Below are 13,527 nucleotides of genomic sequence, written 5' to 3' on the forward strand. Positions count from 1 at the left end.
GATATTTTGCCGCACAGGTTATATGTAGTACCAATTTATTAGTGGCATTGGGGAGACCATCGACCGGGGCGCACAGCAAAAACTTTGCTGGGGTGTAAGAGAGTGAGAAATAAATAATTTGGGTTAGTAGAGTACGGACTATATACCAGAACGGGATGATTAAAGGGCATGTCCACCAAATATTGAAGAAAGATCCCAGTTGGCCAGCATCGTCTCATTTTATGTGCAGCATATTGGTGAATTGTGTGTACACATTACGATGGTCGCTGTGTGCAGCAGTTTGATAGGAGTCTCGCATCACTACTGTGTTGTGCTCTAGCTTCCTTCTCACTTACCTTCATCCACCTCCTCATATTATGATAGTGGTCACGTACAACTATGTCCACTTTAAAACTATGGGCATCCCAGATGAGCGTAAGCAGGAGACTGAATACAATATTGTTAACGCTCGAGACTGAATACAATATGGTCAAACACCTTAAGAAACCTTAGTAAAATTAATCCAATATCATAGTTGGTTGGAAAAGGACTCAAAATGATCATCAGCACTAAACATGTGAAATCAGAATAACAATTCTTGAACATATGTAGCATTACTAGCTATAGATTATTGTCACATCATCATTCCCCTATCAGGGACCTGCATAGACAGCATTTATGCAACATGTACAGTTTCAAATGCCTTGTACACCAGACTCACAAAACTGGAAAGTCATTGATCAGTTGCCAAATAGTTAAGGTGCTGTGTGGAACCCTCTTTGTAGGTTGTGAGTGCATCAATTTCTAGCAGAGGCCCTGATTCAGAGCCGGACGCTCTGACAGAGCGCTCGCTCTGAATCAGGGCCGTCCCTCTTACTTTTTGGAGCGGCCTCCTGGCCACTCGCATAGCTGTGGGTGACCACCCACAGCTATAGCAAGTGGGCAAAATGATGGTTGCGAAGGTCAAGACCATCGCGACCATCGGGCTTGCGACGAGACCCTTGCGGTAGGGTCTCGCTGCCGCAAGCCTTGGAGTGCTTTTGGCTCTATCGAAGCCAAAAGCACTCCCCCTGACATTACTAGTGATGTCAGTGGGGCCGGCCCCAGACGGTAGGTGTTCCCATGGGAACGCCTCCATCTGGGCAACCACGCCCCCGGCACGCCCACCAAAGGGGGCGTGCTGTCAATCACCATCGACAGCACGCCCCCTTTGGTGCGAGACCCATAACGACGGCTTGGCCATCGTTATTCGGGTCTCGCACATGCGCACGACAGAGCCGCCTCCGTCGTGCGCATGCGCACTTGGGCAGTATCGACCCACTTGCGTGCGCTCAGGGCTCGTGAGCGGGTCTGAATCAGGCCCAGAGTCAGTAGACATATGTAGCAAGTTGGCAAGGTTTGCAGAGGTTAGCATGAGGTAAACGGAGAGGTGGCATTCCCTGTAATGGGCAGCTGCAACGGGATTTCAATTAGCGGAGTGAGATTACTGAAATAATGGAATGAAGGGGGTACATTTATTAAGGAGATACTTTACTGTGCTAATGAATGCAGAAGACTCAACAAAATAGTGCAACAATGACAGAGCAAATGTTCAAGTGATAGGAAATGTACACAGCAGATCAAGTTTTATAACACTCCCAGTTTTTACTGAGACTTACACACTTTAATGCCTCAATATGATCTGAATTAAACCATAGAACAAATAAACAATTGGAGATAAAAATTTATAGTTGCAGATATAATAGCAGAACACACTTGTTGCATTATTTCTACAATGGAAATCAAATATTGTTCAGGAAGTTCTACCAAACACTGTTACAGTAGGTCCCCAAAATGTGTTCCACTTGTATGTTGCTTTGCTTTTACTCTTCTGTACAGTTCATCCCAAACCAGCTCAATGGGGTTTAAGCATCAGGTTCTACAACCTGGCGCTTCCAATTGTGTTTATGCTCCAAATTTAAATGGACAATACTTTTACTAACCATGTTATGCTAGTAAAATCATTGCCCTTTTAAATTTCTGACATAAACACAATTGGAATAGCAAGGTTTTACAACCTTAGCAAATAAACCCCTAAATCTGGAGACTATACTGGCCATTCCATCATTTGGAGCCTGCCATCTTATTATTTTCCTTTAATGTAGTTCTGACCCATCCTGGAGATATGTTTTGGGTCATTATCTTGCTGTAGAATAAACTCTTGACAAACAAGGCATAGACAAGAGGGTGTTGTTTGACCCTGAGCAAAAGGTAGCCCAGGATGCCAGTCGCTCTGTGCATATCATCGACTAGGGTTCCAGCAAGAGAGCCCCAGATCATCAGGCTACCTCTTCCATATTTGAGTCGGGGTCACAGGGGTTTTATTTACAAACCACCACTTCCCAGCATATTAAGTTCAAAATTTAAAAGAGCAATGCTTTTAATAGCAAAGCATGGTGGGTTTTGATCATGAAAATAATGGCCCTTTTAAATTTTTACCTTAAATTTGCCAGGAAGCGGTGGCTTAAAGTAAATAAAGATCACACACTTAGGGACCATCTTTTTACCTACTTGACGGTGTACAAAAACCCTGCATTATGAACGAGAGATTTCAAATTGATCCATAAAACCTTCTAGTCTTCAGTAGTCCACTGGAAGAGCTTCATGGCCCAGGCAAGCGGCTTCCTCATTGCTGCAGAACAGCTGTAAGTTCTTAGCCCATTACTTGTTCTTTAAAAAAGGCCTTTTGTTATATAACTCTATAATTTGATTTCTTTCTCCTTCATCCACTAGGGGACACTGGAGCTCAAGACACTGGGTATAGACGGTAGTAGAGCCTGGCACTTTAATTAATTTAGAAGTGTGACTGGCTCCTCCCCCTCTATCCCCATCTTGGGTTAACAAAGAAGTTGAAAAATGGGCTGAGTAGTTGGCGGAGGGCCTGCGGTCTAATACTCCGCGAGCAGATTTCTCTAGCTGAACATATCCGAGAATCAGCAGTTTATCTGGGTGATGCCTCTAGAGCTATTGGGCAGGTAGGTTCCGTGATCTCGGCTTCGGTGGTGGCAGCCTGCCACGCCCTGTGGCTTTGAGCTTGGCAAGGGAATGCAGAGTCTAAACGTGCTGTGGAAGCCCTCCCATTTACTGGAAATCTTATTTTGTCTGGAGCTGGATTAATGGATATCTCAGGCCAAGGATGGCAAAAGTACCTTTTTGCCTTATTCAGCAGCAACCCCGCGGCGCTCCTTTAAAAGGTCCCTCAATTCTAATGGTGCCTCTTCTGCAGTTAGAGACAATCTAGGGGGCGACAGGCTTCTAGCTATTGTCACCTAGACACCAAGCTGGCAGACAATCCAGTGGCATGACAGGCTTCCATTCCACCTGGGGTATCTCTACTCGAATATGTTTGAGGTTCCGAAGCTGGATGGATCAGTCCAGGCCATTTTGAATCTCAAATCCATGAAGATATTTTCACAGATTCACAGTTGGAAGCAGCGGAGTACCTGGTATCCCTGGATGCGTATTTACTCATTCCGATTAGTGGGCCACACCAAGCATTCCTCCGGTTTGCCATCAAGGAGTCACATTTTCAGTTTCAGGCTTTGCCCTTTGGACTGTCGGCTCCCAGGGTCTTCACCAAGGTGATGGCGGTAAGATTGCTCATCTCCGGGCTCATGGAGTGACCATTGTCCCATATCTGGACAACCTGCTCATCAAGGCAGTCGGCAGACAGACTCCTAGAACAAGTGTCTCTCCCTCATCAAATCCTCCTCCAGCATGGCTGGATAGTGTACTTCCAAAAGTCCCTTCTGGTGCAGTCAGAGCGTCAGTTCCTGGGGATGATTTTGGACACTTCCCTACAACAGGTGTTCCTCCTACTGGACAAAGCACAGACAATACAGGAGTTGGTGCAGATGATACTCAAGCCAAGATGTGTGTCTGTGCACTTTTGCATCCGCCTTCTAGGGAAGCCATCCAGTTCAGAAATTTTCATTCCAGGCTGTTCCAGTTGGACCTCTTGTCTCAATGGTCAGGGTCACATCTTCAGATGAACAGTCTAGTGAGGCTATACCCTCAGGCCCAGTGGCTCCAGACAGACCACCTCATGGTGGGTTGCCTATTCAGCATCTGGAACTGGATCCTGCTGATAACGGATGCCAGTCTTCGCAGATGGGGAGCAGTGGTCTTGGACTACCAATGCCCTCAAACTCGGGGCCATTTACAATGCTCTGCGAGCTGCAGAGCCCCTTCTGCTGGGATTGGCCATTCAGGTGCAATTAGGCGCTATGGTCGTGGTGTACATCAACTGGCAGGGGAGTACGTGCAGTCGCATGGCAATGCGCGAGTCCAACCACATCTTACAGTGGGCAGGAAGTCACGTCGAAGTCACCTCCATCCCAGGTGTGGACATTTGAGAAGCGGATTATCTCAGTCATCAGGATCTTCAACCAGAGGAATGGGCCCTGCATTCGGAAATTTTCCAGCAGTTGATCAGTCTTTGGGGCAGGCCGCAGATACACCTTATGGCCTCCAGCAACAATGAACAGTTGACTTCTTTACTGCTCCAGGACCCGAGATCCAGACGCCGTCAGGGCAGACGCGTTGGAAGTTCCGAGGCCATACAACCTAGAGTACCCGTTTCCGCCCTTACTCCTAGTGCTCAAGCGCATCACACAGACGCATTTTGCTGTCTAAAAGTGGCAGCTTTTCAAAAGAAAACGCTACTTTTAGACAGCGAAGCATGTCAGGTGACCCAGCCTCTGCCCACAAGTGACTCTGTGATTTGCTACCTGTTTCCTGCAAGAGCCTGGACCAACTTACTGGACTCACCGTAAGAATCCACAGTTTTGGAACTTTTTTTTTTTTTTAAATCAGCTCCTACACTGGACATGTACACCGTGCATCTTGAGGACTCCAAGTGCTGCATATGGAATTTATGCCAATAGGAATACTCCTCTATCGATGAAAGGACCTGGTAATTATATACCCATTGGATAGTCCTCCTTTCTCTCAATATGAGAGTGTTTTTTCCTGCAACTTGATCAATGTTCATTTTGCATCCGGAAGTATCTATAGGAACTGGCACAATTTGTTTGGACAATCACAAGGGTGAGGCATATGCCCATTAACATACTGTTTTTATGTATGCAATTGCTTGTCGTTTAAGATTATCATTATTGTTTTTATATTGAATTTATCTGACATTTATTATTGACTTGTGTAATATTTACAACAAGGTGGTGTTAACTAGTTGCGCCAAATGGCAGCTTAGGTAGAAACACCTAACGGGAAAGGTATCCGACTTTCCCACTGTATAGCATAAACAAAAACAAAAGAAGGTGTCCCACCCTAGCGCCAATTAATCACAGCACTAACAGGTACTTATCTTAGGTGTAATAATAATATCTTTTTCCTTGATCTTTAGTCCTTGTAGAAGGGTATAGTACAATATGTCACAACATGTAAAGAGAGAAAAAGTGGTATCTAGTGTAGATTGTTTTACAAATAATATTACCACAGGTATATGACCTACATATCTTTTCAACATATAAGGTATAGCCTTAAAATAATTTCTGCATAGCAAATGGTAATAAATACCACATTTATTTCACATATAACAAATCATAAAAGATATTGATTCCATACAAGGAACCAAAATACGCCCAAGATGACAAATTGGGCTACTTCAAGAATAAACCAGGTAAATAATCACAGGTAAAGTTGGCCTCCTACCAGAAACAGTTAAAAAAGACGTATATAATATTTGAGATGATGTTAATAAACCCGGGTGTAATCTCAGCTATTACACACACCGACTCTGGTCAGGTCCTGTGGTATCCCTGTGCCTCCTACACGTTTCGACCAATTCAGGGTCTTTATCATGCCTGACCAGAGCCGGTGTGAGACGGATGAGGACTAATACTAATAATTTGTATTGGAAAACTACATCTACTCTACCACCGTCTATACCCAGTGTTTTGAGCTCCAGTGTCCCCTGTGGAATCGGAGAAATGGATTTACGGATAAGTACCAAAATCCTGTTTTTACAATTCTTTTTAACCTAAGCTTTGTTTTTTTTTAAAACCTCTAGCAGGTTACCGCTTACCTTTGTACCATTTCAGGTTATTCGCTGGATTTGAACGAAAATTGGGAATATGGGGTGTTCTAAAACTTTTGTCTGGAAGTGTACAGTGAATTTTATTTCCTTTTGCACAATGGCCCTGATTCAGAGTTGGGAATAGAGAGAGAGATAGCACTTAACTTGTGAACCTGAACAAACCATATTGCAATGCAAGGGGTGTAAATATAAAAAAATTTGCATGTGGGGTAAATACTGGCTGTTTTTGCATGTAGCTCACAAATACTGCACAGCTTTATTATTACTCTACAATTTAGATGTCAGTTTGGAAACATTCCTCCCAAATCTAAATCTCTCTGCACATTTTACATCTGCCCCACCTGCAGTGCAGCATGGTTTCACCAAGATGATCAGTTGAGATAGAAATCTCTCTCTATTCCCAAGTCTGAATCAGGCCCAATGTGCAGTAAGATTTTTCCACCTCTTTATATACCTAAGTGCACTTTTACAACAGCGGTACCTTTTAAAAGAGGAGAGAAGGCATTACCATTTATGTGCACAGAGAAGACAGTAGGCGTGCAATTTAAATGTGTGCAGAGCGGAGAACAGCCATGCACCTTTATGTGCGCAGAGCAGAGAGTAGGCATCTACCATAATGTGCACAGAGTAGACAGCAGGCATGCACCTTTATGTGCGCAGAGCAGTGAGAGGACGTACTGCTTGATGTGCGGAGAGCAGACATGCACCTTTATGTGCGCAGAGCAGGGAGTAGGCGTACTGCTTGATGTGCGGAGAGCAGATGTGTGCATAGCAGAGAACAGACATGCATCTTTATGTGCGCAGAGCAGGTGTATGGCTTGATGTGCAGAGAGCAGTGAGAGGGCGTACTGCTTGATGTGCAGATGTGAGCAGAGAGCAGGCGTACACCTTTATGTGCACAGAGCAGAGAGAGGGGGTAGTGCTTGATGTGCAGAGAGCAGATATGTGCAGAGCAGAGAACAGGCATGCATCTTTATATGCGCAGAGCAGGCGTACTGCTTGATGTGCGGAGAAGAGATGTGTGCAGAGCAGACAACAAGCATGCATCTTTATGTGCGCAGAGCAGAGAGAGGACGTACTGCTTGATGTGCGGAGAAGAGATGTGTGCAGAGCCGACAACAAGCATGCATCTTTATGTGCGCAGAGCAGAGAGAAGGCGTACTGCTTGATGTGCGGAGAGCAGATGTGTGCAGAGCAGAGAACAGGCATGCATCTTTATGTGCGCAGAGCAGAGAGAGGGCGTACTGCTTGATGTGCGGAGAGCAGATGTGTGCAGAACAGAGAGCAGGGATGCATCTTTATGTGCACAGAGCAGAGCAGGCGTACTGCTTGAGGTGTGCAGAGCAGAGAACAGGCATGCATCTTTATATGCGCAGAGCAGGCGTATTGCTTGATGTGCGGAGAGTAGATGTATGCAGAGCAGAGAACAGGCATGCATCTTTATATGCGCAGAGCAGGCGTATTGCTTGATGTGCGGAGAGCAGATGTGTGCAGAGCAGAGAACAGGCATACATCTTTATGTGCGCATAACAGATAGAAGGCGTACTGCTTGATGTGTGGAGAGCTGATGTGCACAGAGCAGAGAGTAAGCGTATGGCTTGATGTGCGGAGAGTAGATGTGTGCAGAGCAGAGCACAGGCATGCATCTTTATGTGCGCAGAGCAGGGAGAGCGTGTACTGCTTGATGTGCGGAGAGATGTGTGCAGAGCAGACAACAAGCATGCATCTTTATATGCGCAGAGCAGAGAAAGGGCGTACTGCTTGATGTGCGGAGAGCAGATAACAGGCATGCATCTTTATGTGCGCAGAGCAGAGAAAGGGCGTACTGCTTGATGTGCGGAGAGCAGATAACAGGCATGCATCTTTATGTGCGTAGAGAGTAAGTGTACTGCTTGATGTGCAGAGAGCAGATGTGTGGACTGCTGGATGTACGAAGAGATGTGCGCAGAGCAGAGAAGAGGCATGCATCTTTATGTGCGCAGAGCAGGCATACTGCTTGATGTGCAGATGTGCGCAGAGCAGAGAAGAGGCATGCATATTTATGTGCACAGAGCAGGCATACTGCTTGATGTGCAGATGTGTGCAGAGCAGAGAAGAGGCATGCATATTTATGTGCGCAGAGCAGGCATACTGCTTGATGTGCAGATGTGAGCAGAGCAGAGAAGAGGCATGCATCTTTATGTGCGCAGAGCAGGCATACTGCTTGATGTGCAGATGTGAGCAGAGCAGAGAAGAGGCATGCATCTTTATGTGCGCAGAGCAGGCATACTGCTTGAGGTGCAGACAGCAGATGTGTGCAGAGCAGAAAGCATACATGCTCTTTGATGTACGCAAAGTGGATCATCAAAGCACATGGCTGTCAAAGACTCTTTGCATCGTGAATTGAGTACACTTTGTAGGGGGTCTTACAATGGCAGAACTATACCACCAGTGATCTTCTCTGAAGGAATAATATGCATTATAGTGTAAAGAAAACTAGGGGCCCCTGCACACTCATGCATGAGTCCCATTGCTCCTATATAGTCACAGTTGGATGGCCCTTTGCGGCATATACATAATAAACATCCCTCCTATTTATGTTTAGTCCTTTGTCGTCACTAATTTCCAAGTGTATTTGCGCCATAATCTTCTTCTTGGCTGATCAGTATGATGTACAATACACATTCTAGTGTCTGGTCTTGTGTTCTTCGCCTCCAACTATCCTCCAGCATCATTAGCCTTCAGTGCAGGATGATTCAGATGTATTGTACATAACAAAGAAGCAGGATGAGCTGTAGAAGTGTTAGCGGCAGGTAACTGTCCTCTATAGCTTAGAATCGTTTCATTCTCTGCGTTAATCACACGAGAAGGAGATTGGTCCACAGTCCTTTCTCTCATGCTGACCCTGGCCGAGTCCATGATAAAGTGCACAATTAAGTTGAGGTAACTGGGAATTTGCTCATTGTGCTCAGGCCTTACTCCAGTGTAGTAGTTTCCTCACTTCGTGGGAGCACTTTACTGTAGGACATCAATTAAACACTAACACATGGAGAATGGTAACTAATGGTAAACCATTAGCATTTTTAAGTCTTCTAGCTGAAATTCTCCATTAAAAAGTTAAAGCTTAAGTGAAATAGATAAAAAATCTGTTGAACGTCTAAAAGCCATTAGAGGGCCGTCACTTGTTTGATATAGGTATGATTCCAATGTCTAGACCTCCGGAGCGTCCATTGTAATTCACTCAGTTCAATGTAATGTCCATAATTGTGCAAGAGTAATGAGCACGTCAATTTGCATAAATTATGTAGTTGTAGCTCGTAAAAAAATTAATTATACATCTTAAAATATAATTCTTTCTCCATTAGGTGCAATAAATAAATTATCTTCTAAATTAAAACTATTTGCAGGGAGACATCTCCCTGGTTCATGATCTTTTCCCAAAACACATCCTTTTGTTCTTAAACTCAAAATCATCTTCTTTACCTTTCAGACATCCATCTGCTACTATAAAAGAGAACATAAGATAGGGTCAGTGCAGTAAGACAGATCAGCAATGCACAACACGCTTAGGGGTGCATTTGCTAAGAATCGCGTCTGGTCAAGCGTGAAATCTCGGGTGAGTGTAAGCATTTTCACCAACTCGGAAATTTACTAAAGGCAAACTCGGGAGAGATTTCTCTGTTGAGACTGAACATCTCGGGTGAGAATGCAGACTCGATTCAATACACCAACGGCCAAACTCGCAAGTACTTTCGGGGGAAAATATAGAACTCGGGAATTTACCAAGAATTGTGATTAGAATCACGGGTGTAACTTTAGCAAACTCGGTCCTAAAATAGAAGTTTGATCTGTGTATGTTTCTGCCTGTAATTACGGTCTAAAGTGTTAAAGCCCGGGGCTCCTGAGCCAGTCCTGGTTCTAAAAATACGGGGGCAAAAACGGGTAGGGTTCCCCCGTATTTTATGAGCCAGTCCTGGTTTTAAAAATAGGGGGGAAAAATGGTGTGGGGTTCCCCCAAATTTTAAAACCAGCACCGGACTCAAACCTAGTTAAGAGTAATGCCACAACCAGGGTACCTTTTCACAGGATCACCCTGACCAAAACATTAACAGCCCAAGCCAGGGATCTCAGGGGAGGTGGGGACCCCCCCAATAAAGGGGTCCCGCTCTCCTGAGCACCCCAGGCTTACGCTGAAGCCCGGGGCGATTGCTTTACACACTAAGGGGGAAATTTACTAAGAATCGTGTCAGGTCAGAGATTGCCAGAGTTAAAACTCAATTAGCATCGCTGAAACTCAGGTGATTTTTGCCAGCTAAAGCTCTCAAATTTACCAAGAATTGTGATTTGCTGAATCGTGTTTTTTGGTGGGGTATGTGATCGAGATTTCTCTGCCAAGTTCCCCGAGTCCGACTGCAGCCAAACTCACCCGATCAAGCAGTCTGCACATATCACTGTGATACATGCAGGCTGCTTGGGTGTTTAAAAAAGAAAGAATTAAAGTTTAATTTTGTTTAAGAAACAAAAAATTTTAAAAAATGTAGGGCCACAGACTCCACCTCCCGAGATCCCCGGCTTGAGCTGACTAACTTGGGGTGTTAATGCTTTGGCGAGGGTGACCTGGTGAAAGGGTCCCCTGGCTGTGGCATTACACCCGGCTAGGTTTGAGTCCAGGGCTGGTTTTAAAAATAGGGGGAACCCCACGCCATTTTTAAAACTAGGACTGGCTCTGGGAGCCCAGTGCTGGTTCCTAAAATATGGGGGAACCCGTTTTTTACCTGTACTTTTAGAACCAGGACTGGCTCAGGGGTCCCGGGCTGGTTATGCTTTGGGGGGGGAGGGGGATATGATGGGTCTACATCCTTTTATTATTTTTTAAACCAATTAAACTTTCATTATTCATCAACACACAAGCAGCCTGCACGTATCTCACCGATATGCGCAGGCTGCTTGCTTGGGCGAGTTTGGCTGCGGTCAGACTCAGGGAACTTGGCAGAGAACTATCAATTGCATACACCATAGAAAAACACAATTCAGCAAATCACGATTCTTAGTAAATTTGAGAGTTTTAGCTACCTAAAATCACCTGAGTTTCAGCGATGCTAATCGAGTTTTAACTCGGGCAATCTCTGACCAGACACGATTCTTAGTAAATTTACCCCTTAGTGTGTAAAGCAATCACACCAGTATTATGGAACAGTCTGTGGCTATTTGCAGAATACTCACCTTCCATGCTCGTGGACTTGGTTGGATAATCAGCACTGTGTGGATTTTGTTGCCACTGTTGAAAAATAAAAGAAAGATCTACTGAATAATTAAATAATGATGAACATATTTAAATCAGGTTTAAAGAGTGACACTTTCATAACTGTATTTTGACAAACTAGGAAAAATTTATGTTTTTCACTTAGATGCGCAAATACTGTAATCTGGGCATTATATAGAAGATATTTTTGTGGGACATGAAAAATGGTTAATGTATAAGGAAAATTACATTAATAATAAATACGCTTATTTTCTCTAACTCATTTCAATCAAATTGCATCATGTTTTTAAACACATTTTATATTGAGTTTATCAAATATGGAATAGAAAAGGTACAGGAATAAGCAATAACTGTGCTCAAATCAGAGAGTAGTGTAACATATAAGGTAGAAGTGGGCATCAGCAAATTTGTTAGGCCATTCATGAAGGATATTGTGGTGTATCCTAAATGGTAGGTAAACCAGATAGATTTATACAGAGTGGAAACTGATCGGGATGCTGTTTTATTCCCAGCTAGTTGCGATATCCATGTTTATTATTTGTCTAACCAAGAGCAAATGGGATAGACCGGCCAAAAGGAGTACAAAAGGCAAAGCGGCAGGCAGATATCAGTAATCAAGATGTTAAATAGTGCACTAGATCCCAAAAGGTCTTAATCTTTAGTCACCATAAGTAGGCCTGGGTGCCCATCCTCCTCGCAGCGCCTATTTTAGGTCAGAGCTGATATAGTGTGAAGATGAGAAGATACCAATTACCATCTATACAGCCTATAAATATTTAATTGATTGTGATAGAAATAAAAGACATCAGAATTGCCACTAATTGCTGTCAGTCTTTCAGCTGGAGGGGGGAAGGGGTCTCCCTTAAGTCTCCCTGCATAGTAAACTCATTTGGATACTTTAGTGGTTGGATATGAAAGATTATGGCTAAACAGTAAACATTTCAAAGTGAACAATGGAGTGCTTACAGCACCTTTTTTCCTGTTTGCTAGTTGTCATTGGTGTCTTAAAACATGTTCTCTTCTTGTTAAGCAAAACAAACACACCTATATCTTCCACAGATATACAATTTCAAAGTTACTAAAATTACAATACTAATATTACATCAATCTGTCCACTGGGGGGCGGTGTAGTCAGTGGATCAGCAAACCAAAAGTACTAGGGCAACTTAAACAAATAATATATGGCAGTATTATCATGCTTTATTTATAAAGCTCAAACATATCCCACTGCGCCGTATATAGAGTTTATGCCCCGCATGGATTTAGAGAGATTCTCTATACAGACTGTTTTCTACTTTACCGAATAATTATATAGAAAAAGAGACTTCAATTCTAAATATGGTTTATTTTCACTCTACAAATGTCCAGCAAAACATACAGGAGGTATATGTTATATCAGGGATTCTGCACACAGAGCCTAATACTGCTGTACACTTACACATCTACAGTATAAATAACACTGGGTATTCCGCACATCATTCTGGAGGTTGAAAAACAAAAAAATAATAATATATCAGCCAAATTCAATAGAAAAGGCTTCGGAGTGGCCACATTCTCATGGGAGAGTTCAGGTTACTTACCTGCTGCAATGAGATATCTAGCCCCAATACATCACAATGCACAAGGGGCACATTTACTAATGGTCCATTTTGAACGATTTTAAATCAATCTAAATCAATGTTGTGTTTCAGGTGCTAAGCACACATTTACTAACACCATTTTTTCTATTGATTTTTAAATGTTAGTAAATATGCGAATTAGCTTGCACACTCCCATTATAAATCGATCAAAATCAATCTTTAGTAAATTTACCCCCAAGTGACTGTAAGGAAACACTAGCGATCACTGATGTTACCAGCAGAGAGCTGATCTGGGTATAACGAGCATCTCCCCGACAACCTCCCCAGCAATAGGACATGCTCTAACACATATGACATCCCAGGTTATAGCGCCTCATTTGAACACATGATATACAAAACTATTATTATAAACACACATACAGTACGTGTGTACATGCATGTATACATACTGTATGTAGCTTGAAAGAGAGAGAAATCCTGTTTAGTATTCAGCACTCGCACTGTCTGGTGTTCATAGTGCTCTGGTGCCCTCCTCTAATATCCTTAAAGTCCAAGAAAACATGGGCGGCACTCAGTCTTCAAGAAGTTATGTTTTATAGCATGTTCCTTATACACCAACGTTACAGGAC

At 43.5% G+C, this 13,527-nt stretch overlaps 1 protein-coding gene across 3 annotated transcripts in view; it reads right to left on the minus strand.

Moving 5' to 3' along the window:
- Positions 1–5,539: 5,539 nt before the first annotated feature.
- The window catches only part of CDADC1 (cytidine and dCMP deaminase domain containing 1), a 33,807-nt gene continuing 25,819 nt past the window's right edge, over positions 5,540–13,527 (minus strand). For 2 of the 3 annotated variants that reach the window (XM_088469120.1, XM_088469119.1), the window contains exons 8-9: positions 11,279–11,333; positions 5,540–9,559 (exon numbers count right to left, since the gene is read on the minus strand). In XM_088469120.1, the coding sequence (XP_088325246.1) occupies positions 9,480–9,559; positions 11,279–11,333 (135 nt within the window). In that variant the 3' untranslated portion in view covers positions 5,540–9,479. The remainder of the gene's footprint in view (positions 9,560–11,278; positions 11,334–13,527) is intronic. The other variant, XM_088469121.1, reaches the window with a different exon arrangement.

Source organism: Taudactylus pleione, unplaced genomic scaffold (genome assembly GCF_031769625.1).
Source record: "Taudactylus pleione unplaced genomic scaffold, aTauple2 ptg000089l, whole genome shotgun sequence".
Taxonomy (NCBI): domain Eukaryota; kingdom Metazoa; phylum Chordata; class Amphibia; order Anura; family Myobatrachidae; genus Taudactylus; species Taudactylus pleione.